The sequence below is a fragment of the Cherax quadricarinatus genome, chromosome 44 (genome assembly GCF_038502225.1).
Source record: "Cherax quadricarinatus isolate ZL_2023a chromosome 44, ASM3850222v1, whole genome shotgun sequence".
In the NCBI taxonomy this organism is placed as follows: domain Eukaryota; kingdom Metazoa; phylum Arthropoda; class Malacostraca; order Decapoda; family Parastacidae; genus Cherax; species Cherax quadricarinatus.
In genome coordinates this window covers 15,953,718-15,975,620 of record NC_091335.1, presented here as the reverse complement: position 1 = coordinate 15,975,620, position 21,903 = coordinate 15,953,718, and the positions used below count along the sequence as shown (strand labels likewise).

The following is a 21,903-nucleotide window of genomic DNA, read 5'->3' as shown; positions in this document are numbered from 1 at the left end:
GGTAATCAGTCCCTCAACCTAAGAGTAGGTGCGAAGAGCACCGTAGTCGTGGAGATTCTGAAGCAGAAGCAAGGAACCTGGTGCTTATATAGTAACGTTAGGTGTAGCAGACGAGGGCATAGTCACTGGTAGGCGGGATTCCCCAGTGGAAGTAGGTCCTTCCCAAAGAGATGGGTTAGTTGTAGTAGTAGTTGTCATAGTCGTGAAGGTTATGTACATGTCCTCAGAATCAAGATTCCATGATGTTGCAGTGTCTGACAAGTTGTGCAAGAATAGTATATAATACCGACAAGATGAAATTAAGACACATGTGCAACATCTGGGTATCTTTATTGTAGACGTTTCGCCATCCAGTGGCTTTATCAATACAAATTCTAGGACATAACTTGAAGACAGTATGTCCTAGAATTTGTATTGATAAAGCCACTGGATGGCGAAACATCTACAATAAAGATACCCAGATGTTGCACATGTGTCTTAATTTCAGCCACTGGTGTAAACATTATGCAGAGAATTCATAGTGTGGAAATTAGGAGGAGGCGTGGAGTTAATAAAAGTATTATGCAGAGAGCTGAGGAGTTGTTGAGGTGGTTTGGTCATTTAAAGAGGATGGAGCAAAATAGGATGACTTGGAGGATGTATAAATCTGTAGTGGAGGGAAGGAGGGGTAGGGGTCATCCTAGAAAAGGATGGAGGAAGGGGGCATAAAAGAAGTTTTGTGTGCAAGGGGCTTGGACATGCAGCAGGCATGTGTGAACATATTAGATAGGAGTGAATGGAGACAACTGGTTTTTGAGACCTGACAAGCTGTTGGAGTGTTAGCAGGGTAATAATTTGTGAAGGGATTCATGGAAATTGGTTAGCCAGACTTGAGTCCTGGAAATGGGAACTACAATTCCTGCACTTTAAAGGGGGAGGTTGGAATATGGCTGTTTGAAGTGACATCTAAACTGATGTATCTTGCACGCCTCTGCAAAGAGAATGCTTGTGTGAGAGTAATGGTGAAAGTATTTCTTTCTTTTATGGGTCACCCTGCCTTGGTAGGAGATGGCCAGTGTTAAAAAAAAAAAAAACTTGCACTTAGGTCACACTACACATGCATGTATTTTTTGTTTTTTTCAACACATCTGCTGTCTCTCACCAAAGCAGGGTGACGCAAAAACAAAATACTTTCATCGTCATTCAACACTTTCACCTAACTCATACATACTCACTGCCTTGCAGAGGTGCACTTATATGACAGTTTAGAAGTCCCTCCAAACTGTCAATATCCCAGACCCCTCCAAAAAGGCTCAACCTGTTGAGAGTGAGAACATCATAGATAGCTAGTACCAACTACCTCATTTTTTTTACTTTTTATCGTGCAATAAACTGCTCAACTTATTTAATATTACAAATCAGATCCTACTCCTAAACCAATATTATTTCATAGTGACTATCTGTCCATTTAACTTTGTTTACCATTACTTAATTTTAGTCCCTTATATATTTTTTCCTTTATTTTAGCTTTATATAACTACCTTAGTTCATACATTCACAATTGTTAAAATAATCAAGGTGCTATTCTCAGGTGCTAAAGTGTAATAAGTTCACTATTTTGCCATTATATTCCAAAGCTCATTTATTTGATTACCACTTCATTGTTCACCACAACTTATATTAGTCCCTTTTATATTATAATTTTATATTATAATTCTAACTTTAAAGAATTACCTTTAAAGTACTACCTACTATCATATTCCCAAGCTCCATTATTTGATCATCACTTTATTTGTTCACCACAAATTATTTTAGTCCCTTTTATATTGTCTCCTTTATTTTAGCTGTAAAAAAAACTACCTTAGCTCATTATTTTTAAATTTGTTAAATAATTCAGGTGCTATTTTTTAGCTTTAGAATATTTACTTTGTTTTATACTTAATTCTAACTATAGATTCACTACAAATCTTATGATTACAAGCATTGATCCTGATACCAACCTCTTATTTAATGACTTAAATGAATCAAACAGTTACTGTAATTACTACACAGCAGAACAATCAAAGGCACTTCTCAGTGCCAACAACAACATAACTATCTTTAACTACAATATCAGATCTTTAAGCAAGCATTATGATGACCTCATAGCATTACTAAATTCCTTGCATGCCAATATGTCCATCATTACACTAACTGAAACCTGGCTAAAGCCTGATACTACAGATGTCTATGCCATTCCTGGTTACACAGCCATACACAACTGTAGGCCAGACCAACAAGGGGGTGGCACAGCTATATACTACTCAGACCAACTAGAATGTATCACTAATACTTGCACAAGGGATGAACATGGGGAATATATAATAGTTAAATTCAAATCCAAATACCTACAAAAACCTCTCACAGTGATAAACATCTACAGAGTTCCACAATCAAACATTAGCCAATTTAGTCAAAACCTAGGAAGTATGATAACTGATGCACGCATGAACAAAGATCACTTACTACTTTCAGGTGACTTCAATATAAATCTCCTGCAAGACCAGGACCCACACATTACTGAATTCACAAACACAATGAGTAACTGCATGTTGCTACCAACAGTAACAAAACCTACACGAGTTACGGAGACTAGTGTTTCCCTACTTGACCACATCTGGACCAACACCATATCCCTTTTAAAATCAGGCATAATTACAGATAATACCACAGACCACTACCCTACTTTCCTCATAACAACTCTTGGTAAATTACCCCTAGACACTACTAAAGTCACCTTCAGACTTCACAATGAGGCAGCCATTAATAACTTCACAACAGCAGTAACAAACATTGACTGGCACACTGACCTAGAAATCTATACAGATATTGACGAATGTTTTAATAATTTTCTAAAAAAGACCCAATACCTCTATAACAAGCACTGCCCTAAAAAAACTAAACAGATGACAGCTAAGAGACTGAACAGTCCCTGGCTAACACCCAGCATTCTCAAGTCCATAAATACAAAACACCGATATGAAAAACAGTACAGAATGGGTCACATAACCAGAGACCAAACAAAACATTACTCGTCAATCCTAACCAGCCTGATAAGAAGGGCAAAAAAATTGTATTATGAGAACAGATTATCCAACTTACGATGTGATATAAAAAAGACCTGGAAAACCCTATCAGAAATTCTGGGAACAAAAAAGATATCACGAAATAGCGAAATACAATTAGCAAAATCAGATGAACTCCAACTCCCACCAACAGAAACAGCAAACAGACTCAATGATTTCTTCTCCACTATAGGACAATGCCTAGCCAATAAAATCCCAAGCTCAGATACCCCACCAAATGACTACCTCACTAGCAACTACCCGAACACACTGTTCCTAGCTCCGACTAACCCATACGAAGTCTCCCTTATTATCAACGCACTAAAAAATAAGGCAGGAGATTTAAATACCTTACCACCCTTTATATACAAAAAAGTGTCACAAGTGCTATCACTAATCATTACAACACTCTTTAACAAATCCATTGAATCCTCCACCTTCCCTACAGTTCTCAAAATAGCAAGGGTCACCCCGATCCATAAAGGAGGAGACCAAACAGAGCTGAATAACTATAGGCCAATATCCAATTTACACCCTCTCTCAAAAATCTTCGAAAAATTAATTCATAAACGAATCTACTCCTACCTCGTCTCCCAAAACATACTCAACCCCTGCCAATTTGGATTCAGGCCTAATAAAAATACTAATGATGCTATTATACACATGCTAGAACATATATACACTGCAATAGAGAAAAAAGAAGTCCCACTGGGGATTTTCATTGACTTACGTAAAGCTTTTGATACAGTTGACCATGACTTGCTCCACGTAAAATTGTCACACTATGGTATAAGAGGGCACTCCCTCAACTACCTCAAGTCATACCTCAGCAACAGAAGCCAATATGTGTACGCAAATGGGGCAAGCTCTTCTGCACAACCAATTACAGTTGGTGTCCCACAGGGAAGTGTCCTTGGCCCTCTTCTCTTTCTAATATACATAAATGACCTATGAAATGCTTCACAATTACTCAAACCCACACTATTTGCAGATGACACTACATACGTCTTCTCTCACCCGAGCCCAGTCACGCTAGCCAATACTGTAAATACCGAATTACAAAAAATATCTACCTGGATGAGGACTAACAAACTTACACTAAACATTGACAAAACGTACTTCATTCAGTTTGGTAACAGAGCTACAGATGTCCCTCTTAACATAACGATAAACGGATCACCTATCACAAAGCTAACAGAGGGAAAATTCCTAGGAATCCACCTTGATAATAGACTCAAATTTCATACACATATACAACAAATTTCTAAGAAAATTTCCAAGACTGCAGGCATACTATCGAAGATATGGTACTATGTTCCACAGTCAGCCCTCCTGGCCCTGTATCACTCTCTTATTTACCCCTATCTCACGTATGGAATTTGTGCATGGGGCTCAACAACAATTAACCATCTCAGACCACTAATTACCCAACAAAAGGCTGCAGTCAGAATGATAACAAATTCTCACTACAGGCAGCACACTCCACCAATATTCAAAACACTCAACCTACTCACCATACAAAACATCCATACTTATTATTGCACCTATTACATACATAGAACACTTAACTCTGATATAAACCCTCCCCTCAAACATCTCCTTGCCAACCTCAACAGAACACATGACCATAACACAAGGCACAGATCACTCTTTGATGTTCCTCATGTCCATCTCACGCTATGCAAAAACTCAATGCACATAAAAGGCCCTAAAATCTGGAATTCATTACCTGTAAATATAAAAGAAACACTACCTGTTTATAAATTCAAGTCTCTTCTCAAAGATCACTTACTCACCCAAAACCAAATAAATACTGAATAACTGAACCTTATAAATTGTATATCTTAAATGTTTCTCACAATTATATCACATAAATGTTAAACCTAGGACCCAATCTAACTTTGCTATTTTTTAAATACACTATCTAACAGAATACTCCATTCTACTGAATGTACAGCAATGCATGCAACCATATGACCTGTCTTTGTAATACTCATTTGTGCTTTATAGTTATCTGTTTACAATAATGTCTTATCACTGATTACATCACTGCTTAGTTAATCTTAAGTTAATTTTAAGCCAGCCCGTAATGCTATGCATATAAGTGGCTTTGGCATGCTGCTCTTACCTGCATTTTTTTGCACCTCTGTATGTATGCTAAAATTACTAAATAAATAAATAAATAAATATGCATATGCATATATATTTACACATCCATCTGGGTTTTCTTCTATTTTCTTAATAGTTCTTGTTCTTCTTTACTTCCTCATATCTTCATGGGGTAATAGAATAGAATTCTTCCTCCATAAGTCATGTGTGTTGTAAGAGGTGACTAAAATGCTGGGAGCAAGGAGCTAGTAACCCTTTCTCCTGTATAAATTACTAAATTTAAAAAGAAAAACTTTCATTTTTCTTTTTAGGTCACCCTGCCTCAGTGGGATATGGCTGGTGTATTAAAAAAAATAATAATGGTAATTAGATAAAATTCAATCACTGCAAGATAATATACAGTATAAGCTTTGTTCTGGCAATCTACATGATTGATACAGTGATGGCAAATTATGCAGGTTTAACCCAGAAAGAGCTCTTCATCAAAGGAACTGGAGCTACCTACCCCTTCACTGGGTCAACAGCATGGACTAGGCAGATCAGATGCCTCTGTGGTCTTGCTGAAGCCTTAATTAACCACCACAAATGTGCAACCATCACTGATGCAAATTTTTAAACAAAATTGCTCATAACTTGTGGAAATGATTACCTGAAGTTATAAATTACTCAGAGTAATTAGGATATGACAGAAACATTTGTTTCTTGCATTGTGCCAATGAATTATTCTGATGCAACTCTCCAAGAAGAATTTTATGTAATGAGTGCAGTAGGGGAAGGAAGGCGGGGTAGGGGTCGTCCTCGAAAAGGTTGGAGGGAGGGGGTAAAGGTGGTGTTGTGGGCGAGGGGTTTGGGCTTCCAGCAAGCGTGCATGAGTGTGTTAGATAGGAGTGAATGGAGACAAATGGTATTTGGGACCTGACGATCTGTTGGAGTGTGAGCAGGGTAATATTTAGTGAAGGGATTCAGGGAAACCGGTTATTTTATATAACCGGACTTGAGTCCTGGAAATGGGAAGTACAATGCCTGCACTCTAAAGGAGGGGTTTGGGATATTGGCAGTTTGGAGAGATATACTGTATTATGTATTTTTATACGTATATACACCTACCATCCGACTTACGACCGAGTTCGGTTCCGAGAAACCGGTCGTAAGTCGAACTTTACTACTGAATATCAACAAAACATTTTTGTAATGACTTTATTTTATTGTTTTATTTTGGTATTTCATGTTTTACTTTACTTTTTATGTTGTTAGTACTGTATTTTATACTGTAAGGTTTGGAATAAACACTGTGTACAACACAAATAGTTGTTTATTTCCCAGAAATTTGGCATAAAAAACATGGTCGTAAGTCGAGTGGTCGTAAGTCGAGCAGGTCGTAAGTCGGATGGTAGGTGTACTTCTAAGCTGTTGTATTCTGGGCACCTCTGCAAAAACAGTGATTATGTGTGAGTGAGGTGAAAGTGTTGAATGATGATGAAAGTATTTTCTTTTTGGGGATTTTCTTTCTCTTTGGGTCACCCTGCCTCGGTGGGAGATAGCCGACTTGTTGAAAAAAAAAAGAAAAAAAAAGTGCAGTGGAATGAATGAGTGTTGTGGAGGAGGATGAGGAGGAGGAGCACTATGAACAAGTGAGTGTTGCAGGTGTTAGAGGTAGATTCATAAATGTTGCAGAGATGTGTTGAATGCATGAGTACTATGGAAGTGTGGGTGTTGTGGAGATATACAATAAATGTTGTGGAAGTGCAAGTGTTGCAGAGGTATAGGTGTTATGAAGCTGTGAATGTTGCAGTGTGAGTGTCATGGGGGTGTATCGCAGAGCTGAGATCTTGTAGAGATGTAAATGTTGCTGAGGTGTGAGTGTTGTGAGTCTTATAGAGGTGTGAGTGTTGCTGAGATATTATAAGATACAATACATCTATAAATATTAATACTGTACCATGGAAAATTGGGGGAATGTGAATCACTAGGCCTCAACACCATATGGTTTTTAATATCATGCAAAGATAATGTATTATTTTTTTTTTTTTTCAACAAACTGGCCGTATCCCGCCAAGGCAGGGTGGCCAAAAAAAAAAAAACTTAAGACACACACACACACAGACACACACACATATATATATATACACCTATCATCCGACTTAGGACCTGCTCGACATACGACGACTCGACTTACAACCGTGTTTTTTTATGCCAAATTTCTGGGAAATAAACAAGTGTTTGTGTTGTACACAGTGTTTATCCTAAACCTTACAGTATAAAATACAGTACTAACAGCATAAAAAGTAAAGTAAAACATGAAATACCAAAATAAAACAATAAAATAAAGTCATTACAAAAACGTTATGTTGATATTCAGTAGTAAAGTTCGACTTACGTCCATTTCGACTTATGACCGGTTTCTTGGAACCGAACTCGGTCGTAAGTCGGGTGGTAGGTGTGTGTGTGTGTGTGTGTGTGTGTGTGTGTGTGTGTGTGTGTGTGTGTGTGTGTGTGTGTGTGTGTATGTATGTATATATATATATATATATATATATATATATATATATATATATATATATATATATAAATATATATATGTATATATATAAATATATATATATATATAAAGGGAAAGGGGACAAAAGAGACTGTAAAAATTATAGAGGAATAAGCTTACTGAGTATACCAGGAAAAGTGTACGGTAGGGTTATAATTGAAAGAATTAGAGGTAAGACAGAATGTAGGATTGCGGATGAGCAAGGAGGTTTCAGAGTGGGTAGGGGATGTGTAGATCAAGTGTTTACATTGAAGCATATATGTGAACAGTATTTAGATAAAGGTAGGGAAGTTTTTATTGCATTTATGGATTTAGAAAAGGCATATGATAGAGTGGATAGAGGAGCAATGTGGCAGATGTTGCAAGTATATGGAATAGGTGGTAAGTTATTAAATGCTGTAAAGAGTTTTTATGAAGATAGTGAGGCTCAGGTTAGGGTGTGTAGAAGAGAGGGAGACTATTTCCCGGTAAAAGTAGGTCTTAGACAGGGATGTGTAATGTCACCATGGTTGTTTAATATATTTATAGATGGGGTTGTTAAGGAAGTAAATGCTAGGGTGTTTGGGAGAGGGGTGGGATTAAATTATGGGGAATCAAATTCAAAATGGGAATTGACACAGTTACTTTTTGCTGATGATACTGTGCTTATGGGAGATTCTAAAGAAAAATTGCAAAGGTTAGTGGATGAGTTTGGGAATGTGTGTAAAGGTAGAAAGTTGAAAGTGAACATAGAAAAGAGTAAGGTGATGAGGGTGTCAAATGATTTAGATAAAGAAAAATTGGATATCAAATTGGGGAGGAGGAGTATGGAAGAAGTGAATGTTTTCAGATACTTGGGAGTTGACGTGTCGGCGGATGGATTTATGAAGGATGAGGTAAATCATAGAATTGATGAGGGAAAAAAGGTGAGTGGTGCGTTGAGGTATATGTGGAGTCAAAAAACGTTATCTATGGAGGCAAAGAAGGGAATGTATGAAAGTATAGTAGTACCAACACTCTTATATGGGTGTGAAGCTTGGGTGGTAAATGCAGCAGCGAGGAGACGGTTGGAGGCAGTGGAGATGTCCTGTTTAAGGGCAATGTGTGGTGTAAATATTATGCAGAAAATTCGGAGTGTGGAAATTAGGAGAAGGTGTGGAGTTAATAAAAGTATTAGTCAGAGGGCAGAAGAGGGGTTGTTGAGGTGGTTTGGTCATTTAGAGAGAATGGATCAAAGTAGAATGACATGGAAAGCATATAAATCTATAGGGGAAGGAAGGCGGGGTAGGGGTCGTCCTCGAAAGGGTTGGAGAGAGGGGGTAAAGGAGGTTTTATGGGTAAGGGGCTTGGACTTCCAGCAAGCGTGCGTGAGCGTGTTAGATAGGAGTGAATGGAGACGAATGGTACTTGGGACCTGACGATCTGTTGGAGTGTGAGCAGGGTAATATTTAGTGAAGGGATTCAGGGAAACCGGTTATTTCCATATAGTCGGACTTGAGTCCTGGAAATGGGAAGTACAATGCATGCACTTTAAAGGAGGGGTTTGGGATATTGGCAGTTTGGAGGGATATGTTGTGTATCTTTATATGTGTATGCTTCTAGACTGTTGTATTCTGAGCACCTCTGCAAAAACAGTGATAATGTGCGAGTGTGGTGAAAGTGTTGAATGATGATGAAAGTATTTTTCTTTTTGGGGATTTTCTTTCTTTTTTGGGTCACCCTGCCTCGGTGGGAGACGGCCGACTTGTTGAAGAAAAAAAAAAAAAAAAAAAAAAAAAAAATATATATATATATATATATATATATATATTTTTTTTTTTTTTTTTCCACAAGTCGACTGTCTCCCACCGAGGCAGGCTGACCCAAAAAAAAAGAAAGAAAATCCCCAAAAAGAAAATACTTTCATCATCATTCAACACTTTCACCACACTCACACATTATCACTGCTTTTGCAGAGGTGCTCAGAATACAACAGTTTAGAAGCATATACGTATAGAGATACACAACATATCCCTCCAAACTGCCAATATCCCAAACCCCTCCTTTAAAGTGCAGGCATTGTACTTCCCATTTCCAGGACTCAAGTCCGACTATATGAAAATAACCGGTTTCCCTGAATCCCTTCACTAAATATTACCCTGCTCACACTCCAACAGATCGTCAGGTCCCAAGTACCATTCGTCTCCATTCACTCCTATCTAACATGCTCACCCACGCTTATATATATATATATATATATATATATATATATATATATATATATATATATATATATATACACACATTATATATATATATATATACATTATATATATATATATATATATGAAGCAGCAGACCGATTCGGGTACCATGGTCTTGTGTGCCGTAAATCCGAGGGAAAGATTGCAAGACATGAGGAGGTTAATAACATTATCAAGAGGAGCCTCACAACAGCTGGATGCCCAGCAGTAAGGGAGCCACCCCAACTATGCAGATCTGATGGCAGCCAGAAGCGTCCAGATGGTATCACCCTTCAAGCCTGGACAGATGGGAAGCAGGTGGTGTGGGACTATACATGTGCATCTACCTTGGCTGATACCTATCTCCAATACACCAGGGAGGAAGGAGGGGCAGCTGCCAGCTTTAGGGAGTCCCAAAAGTCTAGAAAATATGGAGAACTTGCCCATCATTATATGTTTGTTCCCATAGGCTCAGAGACCCTTGGCTCATGGGGAAAGAGTGCATCTAATTTCCTTAAGGAGCTGGGAAAAAGACTCATCAGGGTAACTAGGGATCCCAGGGCAGCTAGTTTTCTGTTCCAGCGGCTCAGCGCGGCTGTTCAACGGGGTAATGCCTGCTGCATTTTGGGCACACGCCCCAGCTCTGAGGAGCTGGATGAGATTTTCACCTTATAATCGGTGATACACACGTAACAACATGTATATATGTATATATATATATATATATATATATATATATATATATATATATATATATATATATATATATATATATATATATATATATATATTTTTTTTTTTTTTTTTTTTCAACAAGTCGGTCGTCTCCCACCGAGGCAGGGTGATATATATATATATATAAATATATATATATATATATATATATATATATATATATATATATATATATTATATATATATATATATATATATACAGTGGACCCCCGCATAACGATGGCATCGCATAGCGATTTTTCCGCATAACGATTACTTTTATCGCAAAATTTTTGCCCCGCATACCGATTAAAAACCCGCATACCGATTTTCGTCCGAGACGCGTCCAATGTGCCCTCACATGTGCCGGCCGTCCCATTGTTTACCAGCCAGCCTCCGCGGTAACATCCAAGCATACACTCGGAATATTTCGTATTATTACAGTGTTTTCGGTGCTGTTTGTGGAAAATAAGTGACCATGGGCCCCAAGAAAGCTTCTAGTGCCAACCCTGTGGTAAAAAGGGTGGGAATTAGTATGGAAATTAAGAAAGATTTTGAAGGGTTTGGGGCTAACCCTGAGAAGCCTATGCCAGTTGTGGAATCCATTGTGCCTACTTCAAAGATTAAGGAAATGTGTGCAGAGTGGGTTGAACTGCAAACCTTTATAGATGAAAATCACCCTGACACAGCTGTTGCAAGCCGTGCTTGTGACTATTTCAATGACAATGTTATGGCCCATTTTAGGAAAGTCTTGAAGGAACGGGAGGTACAGAGCTCTATGGACAGATTTGTTGTGCGACAGAGGTCCAGTGACTCTCAAGCTGGTCCTAGTGGCATTAAAAGAAGAAGGGAAGTAACCCCAGAAAAGGACTTGCTACCTCAAGTCTTAATGGAAGGGGATTCCCCTTCTAAACAGTAAGAAGATAATGCTCTCCCCTCCTCCCATCCCATCAATCATCACCAGATCTTCAATAAAAGTAAGTGTCATGTAATTGTGCATGCCTTTTTCAGTTTGTGTGTATTAAAATTAACATTTCATGTGGTAAAAAAAAATTTTTTTCATACTTTTGGGCGTCTTGCACGGATTAATTTTATTTCCATTATTTCTTATGGGGAAAATTGATTCGCATAACGATTATTTCGCATAACGATGAGCCCTCTTGCACGGATTAAAATCGTTAACCGGGGGTCCACTGTATATATATATGTGCCACCTTTATATCAACAATGTATCTCTTAAATCTTCTGTGCCATATTATGTAATAAAATATTCCTATTATATACATATATATATACATTATATATATATATACATTATATATATATATATATATATATATATATATATATATATATATATATATAGTATATATATATAGTATATATATATATATATATATATATATATATATATATATATATATATATATATATATATATATATATATATATATATATATATATATATATATATATATTAGTATATATCTGTTGGAGTTTGAGCAGGGTAATATTTAGTGAAGGGATTCAGGGAAACCGGTTATTTTCATATAGTCGGACTTGAGTCCTGGAAATGGGAAGTACAATGCCTGCACTTTAAAGGAGGGGTTTGGGATATTGGCAGTTTGGAGGGATATGTTGTGTATCTTTATATGTGTATGCTTCTAGACTGTTGTATTCTGAGCACCTCTGCAAAAACAGTGATAATGTGCGAGTGTGGTGAAAGTGTTGAATGATGATGAAAGTATTTTCTTTTTGGGGATTTTCTTTCTTTTTTGGGTCACCCTGCCTCGGTGGGAGACGGCCGACTTGTTGAAAAAAAAAAAAACAAATATATATATATATATATATATATATATATATATATATATATATATATATATATATTATAGGTAGTAGGTTGGTAGACAGCAACCGCCCAGGGAGGTACTACCGTCCTGCCAAGTGAGTGTAAAACGAAAGCCTGTAATTGTTTTACATGATGGTAGGATTGCTGGTGTCCTTTTTTCTGTCTCATGAACATGCAAGATTTCAGGTACGTCTTGCTACTTCTACTTACACTTAGGTCACACTACACATACATGTACAAGCACATATATACACACCCCTCTGGGTTTTCTTCTATTTTCTTTCTAGTTCTTATTCTTGTTTATTTCCTCTTATCTCCATGGGGAAGTGGAACAGAATTCTTCCTCCGTAAGCCATGCGTGTTGTAAGAGGCGACTAAAATGCCGGGAGCAAGGGGCTAGTAACCTCTTCTCCTGTATATATTACTAAATGTAAAAGGAGAAACTTCCGTTTTTCCTTTTGGGCCACCCCGCCTCGGTGGGATACGGCCGGTGTGTTGAAAGAAAGAAGATATATATATATATATATATATATATATATATATATATATATATATATATATATATATATATATATATATATATATATATATATATATACTTATTATTATATTTTTTATTAACACACTGGCCGATTCCCACCAAGGCAGGGTGGCCCGAAAAAGAAAAACTTTCACCATCATTCACTCCATCACTGTCTTGCCAGAAGGGTGCTTTACACTACAGTTTTTAAACTGCAACATTAACACCCCTCTAATTTTATCATACTATTTTAATTCAGTTTTATATGCTCTATAAGCTTACAAGACAAAACTAACTGTGCATAGTAGAGGTGTTGCAACTCCCAGCTGTACACAGCATAAGTGTTGCAGCTCTCACATGCATACAACAAAGGTGCTGCAACTGCCAGCTATCTACATAAGGAGTGTAGCAGCTCCCATCTGTGCACAATTTAGGTGTTAAGAGAAGGCTTTGTACTTACGAAAATATTAACATTTTTTTCAACATTCCAATGAACACTGAAGTCATATAAGTTTGATGAGAATTCGATGGTATCGCCGATTTGAGAGATGGTGAAGCTGTTGGATGCTCCAATGCGCTGTGCCTTTAAATCATACCAGATTAGTAGTATGATTTTCCTTTACAAAATTATTGCCAGTATATATTAACATTTAGAGTACAGTACTTTATATATGGGGTCAATAGAGCATTTAAATATAAAAGAATTTAGCTATACATAATTGATAAAACTTGATTAAAACTGTTTTTTTCTATTATATATGTAGTAGAGCGTAAGTCATCCATCAGAGTAGGTATAGTTACCTGAGCAACTGTATATGAATTATCATTCCAAGTAACAAGGTCTCGCTGGAGAAGGAGTTCCATGTTTCCATGCATAATCCTCAAGTAACGATCACAGTGTTTACTATTAGAGCAATTGCCGTGCACTGCAAACAAATATAAAAAAGTATTTATGCTACAAGCTTAAATATATGGACAATAAGTGTATTAAATGTAAATACTAATATTTTCAATAAAGAATCAAATGAAAACATCACATGAGGCTGTCTCAAGTTAGTCTTCATGGGGATGCTGCTCCTGTCATGCCGTGCACTTCTGGAAACCCACTTATCTGAGATTCTCCCAGCTTTTTACAACCTGTACAAGGTTTACTCTGGGAAGGTGTAGTCTGCAAAATGCACTGAATTCTTACTAAATCCTTAAACTGGATCCTCTTTGTGGTCTAGAAGAAAGCCCTGCCTTATCCTTTACCTCACAATACTCAGTGGTCTGTTTCTTCCAAGGAACAAGATGGAGATAATTTCAGGGGTTAGGTTCACTATCATCCACCAGAGTTGGGCCTCCTTATTTTGATTTATATAGAGGTTTTTTACCATATGCCTAATCATTAGGACTTCCATCATGTGCCAAGCCAAAAAAACAATGTGAATCCTTCCTGGCAGAGTTTAGGTCATGCAAACATGTAAATCAGTAAAGTACTGTACATTAACATAATATTGAGGTGTGGAATCATGCACACACATTACTCAATGAAGAACTGTACACTAACATAATACTGAGGTGTAGAATATTATCCCTACAAGAGTCTCAGAGGGTGTTGGACAGACAGACAGCAAACAATGCAGTAAGTTCCAATATCCCTTTTTGTTATTATTTATATATCAAAAGGCTTTACTTACTCAAGATATTTTCATTGCAGTATACAGATAATGAGCAGTATTACACTGTATACTGTATGTTATATGAAAACATTTAGTTTTCCCTAACCAACCCTCACACTTTGACCATCACCCTATATGGCTGAATATTTTACACTGTTGCTGAGAATTTGCAAACAATGAAGACCAATGGTGAAATATTCTTTTTTCAGCTTGATTTCAAAGAGGGTTTATAAAAGATCAAGAGTGCTTTACTCTTGTAACTCCCTGTGTATGTAATAAACAACTCAACTGACAAAACAGAGAAATGTATCACACAATTAACTTTATTACTTAAGTTTGGGAGGGGACAATACCAAGTCTTTTTCTGATGCTGATACTCAAGTTTAGGCTGATGCTGATACCATCAAAATTAGCTGCTACTAACTAATACTGGTACCGATACGAATGCTACCAAAATTAACTGATACCAATACTTCTACTTGATTTCTGGCTGATACCGATGCTAACAAAATCAGCCAATACCAATGATACCAATACCAATACTTTGGAACATCCCTACTTTAGTACAGTTTCCACATGTAAGGCCAAATAAATTATGACTGTACATGCTGGTGAATGCGTATACAGTGGAACCTTGACTTATGAGTTTAATCCATCCCAGGAGCTAGCTCGTAACTCAATTTACTCGTATATCAAATTATTTTTCCTCATTTAAATTAAATGAAAAGCTATTAATTCGTTCCTGGACTCAGGAGAGCCGAGAAAAAATACTGGAATATAACGCTATTATCAACTGTTCGGCTTATTTATCTATCACAATTCATCAAACATGACATAATAAACAATGTAATTAGAACAGAAACATGATATATACTCTAGAATGAATAAAATAGGCCATAATATGGTGGCAGAGGCAGCGGCAGAAGCGTCTGTCATTTGTCCCAATTTGACTATAGTATCTGCCCATGTTCTTACTGTAAGAGAAAATAGAGTATTTTTGAGGCTAACTGCAGTAGATCACTAGTTTTCTAAGGAAAACACTGAAATAATGTATTTATAAATAAGAAATATCGTATAAAAACTGTTTATATAAAGTGGGTGGGGGATGTATGTTGATGGAAATCATCATGCTTTTCTTCTCAGCACTGTCCTTTGCACTTATTTTCTTAAGACCCATGGTTAGAAAAAAGAAATTTGGCCAAATGACTGTAAAAAATGCAAAAAAGCACAAGAGAACTGCTCCCCCAGCGATGTAAACATGTTTACTGCTTACCAGCTGTGCCAACTAGCAGAAGCAATCTGAATTATTATGATGTACGAATTATGCATTATTATTATTATTAATTTAGGGAACTGAAGCTCTATCATTATAATAATTATTATTATAATTATCATAAATTTAGGAAACTGAAGCTCTATCATTATAATAATAATAATAATATATTATTAGTACTAGTATTATTATTATTATTATAATTATTATTACTATTCAAATTCAAAGTTTATTCTCTATAAGGATTACAATGCTGAGTTTACAGAATTTGGTTATTGTGTGGTTTACATGTAGTAAAATAATAATTACAGAGGGAGCCACTAGAACACCTAGCATGGCTAGGCATTTCGGGCAGACTTAGATTAATTCTTAACTTTAAAATATTACAAATTATGAGGTAAGTTGGTATTATGGCTAAGTGACTAAATACTAGTTTGTGAGTTGAGCAATGTGAATGCTTTTGTTCTGGCACAATACATAGTTTCAGTATTGAAGCTCTATTGTTATTATAATAATACAGTAGACCGCCACTGAAGAATTGCGGCACAATTTTATGTAACACGTCGTATAATTAATTTAACATGGTTCACATGACTCACGAAATCGTAATGACACGATTGCTAACAAACCATACCACGGGTGGGGTTTGAACCCGCGGTCAGAGTCATGTTGACAGCTTTGAGGGAACCTGAACTAGAGTTTGTCACATCCATGCTAGCTGGAGATTCATCTGTAATAACTTGTATTTGTGGTCACAGTGGTGCCTATACTAACTTTCCTATGGTGTAGAAATATACCTAGATGGATGAATCTCACTGAAGCTAGCTGGTCCAGTGGCTAATGTGACGGTCTGGAGTTTTGAGACTCTCTGACATTGGGTTCAAACCCCACCCGTGGTATGGTTAACATGGTTCAGTTTGTGGGAAGGAAAAAAAAATTCTCTTTTGCTCAAGCGGTCGCCTTGTTGTGGAGCAGCCGAGAAGCCATCCCCTACCACTCCCCAACACCACCCCACCATCCCAGCGTTCGTAATTTATGTGTGTCCAGTCCAGTCTTTCTCTGCTACAAGGCAGCTATGTTTGTGAATTGTGTTATGATATTTTAATTACTATATATTGTATCGACCAAGCAATCATGACACCCAGTAGCCATATCAGTGTTGCTGAAAGTGGCATGAAGAGGTATAAGCACTTAAGTCTTAGAATTAACAAAGAAACAAAGATATTAGACAAGAGATAACATGTAGCTGTAATGAAGTGTTACTTTGTAAACAGAAAAAGAGGTAAACATGAGTTTGTGTAACTGACTTACTGAATGACTTGACTGACTTACTGAATGACTTGACTGACTTACTGAGTGACTTGACTCACTTACTGAATGACTTGACTGTAATAATATTATTATTTTATTACTTATTTTCTTAACACACTGGCCGATTCCCACCAAGGCAGGGTGGCCCGAAAAAGAAAAACTTTCACCATCATTCACTCCATCACTGTCTTGCCAGAAGGGTAAATTACACTACAGTTTTTAAACTGCAACATTAACACCCCTCCTTCAGAGTGCAGGCACTGTACTTCCCATCTCCAGGACTCAAGTCCAGCCTACCGGTTTCCATGAATCCCTTCGTAAATGTTACTTTGCTCACACTCCAACAGCACGTCAAGTATTAAAAACCATTTGTCTCCATTCAATCCTATCAAACACGCTCACGCATGCCCACTGGAAGTCCAAGCTCCTCGCCCACAAAACCTCCTTTACCCCCTCCCTCCAACCTTTCCTAGGCCGACCCCTACCCCGCCTTCCTTCCACTACAGACTGATACACTCTTGAAGTCACTGTTTCGCTCCATTCTCTCTACATGTCCGAACCACCTCAACAACCCTTCCTCAGCCCTCTGGACAACAGTTTTGGTAATCCCGCACCTCCTCCTAACTTCCAAACTACGAATTCTCTGCATTATATTCACACCACACATTGCCCTCAGACATGACATCTCCACTGCCTCCTGCCTTCTCCTCGCTGCAACATTCATCACCCATGCTTCACACCCATATAAGAGCGTTGGTAAAATTATACTCTCATACATTCCCCTCTTTGCCTCCAAGGACAAAGTTCTTTGTCTCCACAGACTCCTAAGTGCACCGCTCACCCTTTTCCCCTCATCAATTCTATGATTCACCTCATCTTTCATAGACCCATCTGCTGACACGTCCACTCCCAAATAACTGAATACATTCACCTCCTCCATACTCTCTCCCTCCAATCTGATATCCAATCTTTCATCACCTAATCTTTTTGTTATCCTCATGATAATTATTATTATTTTTTTTTTCAACAAACCAGCCGTATCCCACCAAGGCAGGGTGGCCCAAAACGAAAGTTTCTCTTTTTAAATTTAGTAATTTATACAGATACACAGACACAGAGAAGCCGCCCAGCCACTGTGGAGAGAAGACGTCGTCGTTCCTGCTCTTCAGTTATCCTGAGTAATTCTCGAGCAGAGCAACTCTGAACACTGTTACTCGAGATTTTTCTTGGGTTATCCTGAGTAGTTCTTGACCAGAGCTGAGAGGAAACTTGCTTGCAGTCACTTTGAGCCCCATCCCATCAAGAGGGTAAGGCAGTGACTTGCTTGCTTGTTCACTCTTCTCTTCCCCATCCTCCCCTAACCCAAACATCTACACTGGCCCACACACTAGCACACTACATACATTGCTATCCTTCTGACTTTTCTATCATCTTTTTTTTCGGTAACTTCGCTTTGGCGAGTTAACACAAGGCATTTTGACCATCCGGTAGCCTGTGTGTTTTTATAAAATCCGGCCGATCTTTGCCTTCGGCCCTTTCCCCCTCACCACTCGAGGGTAGGCTATCTTAGGGGCTGACCTTCATAAGTCAGCTGAAATAGAATGTTAGACTAACACTAAGGAAAGACCCTTTTTGTTAAAGTAACTTATGTGCCAGATGTACCTTCCTGGACATCATGGCACGGATAAGAGTAAGATTACGGGTTGATGACAACCAAAAGATGAAGAAAGAAATTCTAGCATGCATTTGCTCAAATTCAACTGTTGCTCCAGTGGATGTTTTTGAAACTCAAGCTGGGGTAGTACTTCTCCTCTCTTCTGAAGAAGAGTTACTTCAACTACTTAAGCAGGACGTCCTGGACAAATTGAAGACTTTTGGTATCCATCCAATTGCACCTGAAAGCTATCAAGCTCAGCGAACTGTGTTTGTTGCCAGAATTAACAGCATCATGAGAGATAGCACAGTGAATGAACTTCTTGCTGACTCTAATGCAGAGAATTCAGAATTTCATGCTGTGCAAGCACATAAATTTTCTAAAACTGGCAACAACCATGATACATTAAAGTTAATGCTTGAGACACCTGAAGAAGCCAAACTAGTGTGTCAAAATGGCTTCAAATGTTTTGGCACCAGATGTACACCTGACCAAATCTCTCTTGAGCGGTTTGTCAATGTTACACAATGTTACAAATGTTACGCATTTGGTCATACCACCAACAAATGCAGTAGCCAAGCACTGATTTGCAGCATATGCTTTGGGCAACATTCTTTTAAAGATTGTGATAACAAAACTAAACCCAAGTGTGTCCTCTGCAATGGAAAACATCATGCTGTTTCTGCTATCTGTCCCGAGAAGAAAAAGGAAATGCAGAAAATTCTAGAAGCTAAGAAACTGTCCAATTCTAAGAAGAACACTCCCGAGGCACCTCCAACAATGTCCCAAACTTCCTTTCCAACTTTGCCTGGATCTAGTGGGACTCCTCAGGTCTCTTCCACTGGTTCCAATGTTTGGAATTCTGCCCCTCTTGGAGTGCCCCAATCTAACCCTCACTTACAACATACACAAACGCAACAACAAGATTCAGCCTCACCCCCCATGCCTCAGGCATCCTCAGCTGGGGATATGACGAGAGCGCAACAAAAATGTATGATGGCTAAAGACATACCAGGTGGTGACATTCAACTCTGCTCTAAGATTTTAAATGATTTGTTAATGGCTAATGGGATCACTCCCATTACTATCCCAGATAATGTTAAGGTTATTATGGCCCAGCCTTCTCATAACAAGAAGTATGTACCCTACTCTACTTCTACAAATAAGCCTAAGTCATCCCTTGTCCAGGGATCACCCACCTCACATACCCAGGTTGTCAACTCCCCTCAACCCGATGAGTCAATACCTGACCCCAACGATGCCCCAGAGATTGGTGCTTACTCTTCCGCTATTGCAGCTGATCCTGTTGAACAGGAACATTCCCAGGGTAATTCACCTGGCCTACCAAATTTTCCCTTGGAGCCTCCACAGTCTCCCATTAACTTTCACGAGCCTCTGCTTCCTGAAACTGGGACTATCACACCTCAGTTTTATGATGATGACTCTAATGATTCTGATAATATTACCAATTCTAGTGAGGATGATGACACTTTTAATACACAAGCAACTACGCAGAACTTCCCTCCTCTCCTTGATGAGTCCAGCAGGGATAGTGTGGATACCAAACATGACATTACTTGCGTTCAGACCGCAGTACACGTGCGAAGTGCAAGAAATAATGGGGATTACAATTTTACAACTTAATTCAATTCAATTCAAAGTTTATTCTCTATAAGGATTACAATGATGAGTTTACAGAATTTGGTTATTGTGTGGTTTACATGGAGTAGAATACTAATTACGGAGGGTGCCACTAGAACACCTAGCATGGCTAGGCATTTCGAGCAGACTTAGAATAATTCTTAACTTTAAAATATTACAAATTATGAGGTAGGTTGGTATTATATCTAAGTGACTAAATACTAGTTTGTGAGTTTAGCAATGTGAATGCTTTTGTTATGGCACAATACATAGTTTCAGTATTGGAGTATCACACGCCAACTTATGACTAGTTAGGATTCATTATTTTAAGATTGAGATTGATATTTCTGTTTATGGTCAAATGGGTGAGTGAGTGAGTGAGTGTGTGAACCACCAGGTGGTATTCGTGTAATTAGTTGACGGGGTGTATCAGGGAGATAAGATGTTTTCTAATGGTAGTTTTGAAGGTGATGAATGTGTCTGCAGTTCTAGAGTTTTCAGGTAGGGTGTTCCAGATTTTAGGGCCTTTGACATACATTGAATTTTTGTAAAGGTTTAGTCGGACATGGGGAATGTCATAGAGATGTTTGTGTCTGGTGTTATGCCTGTGGGTTCTGTCACAACTATCAAGAAAGCGTTTTAGGTCAAGGTTAATATTGGAATTTAAGGTCCTGTAGATATAGATTGCACAGTAGTAAGTGTGGATGTACTGAAGAGGGAGTAAGTTTAGATCTATGAAGAGTGGGGGGGTGTGTTGCCAGGGATGGGATTTAGTGATTATGTATTCTTACTGCGGCTTTTTGTTGGGTTATTATTGGCTTTAGGCGTGTTGCTGCAGTTGATCCCCAAGCATAAATAGCATAGGTGAGGTATGGATAAATAAGTGAGTGGTATAGTGTGAGAAGGGCATTTTGCGGCACGTAGTATCGTATCTTGGAGAGGATCCCAACTGTTTTGGATACTTTTTTGGTTATGTGTTGGATATGGGTGCTGAAATTCAGGTTGTTGTCGAGGTATAGGCCTAGGAATTTGCCCTCATTATGTCTGGCAATTAGAGTGTTGTCGATCTTAATGTTAATTTGCGCAACTCCTGATCTGCTAACAAACATAATATAGTAGGTTTTGTCAGTGTTAAGCGTAAGTTTATTGGCTGTCATCCAAGTCGATATTTTGATCAGCTCCTCGTTAACAATAGTGTTGAGGGTGGCAAGATTAGGGTGAGAGATGTTCAACATTTCTTTAATAACCATTACCTCCTTGAAGTTGAACTACATAATTACAATCCCGATGTTATACTCTTGAATGAGACAGCTGCGAGAGTTGATCAACATATTAAATTACGTGGTTA

General features: G+C 38.0%; 1 protein-coding gene across 1 annotated transcript in view; it reads right to left on the bottom strand.

The window, feature by feature from the left end:
- LOC128697360 (hemocytin) overlaps positions 1-21,903 on the bottom strand; it is a 444,623-nt gene that overhangs the window by 129,749 nt on the left and 292,971 nt on the right. The window contains exon 67 of the mRNA XM_070093851.1: positions 13,817-13,941. Coding sequence (XP_069949952.1) covers positions 13,817-13,941 — 125 coding nt within the window. The remainder of the gene's footprint in view (positions 1-13,816; positions 13,942-21,903) is intronic.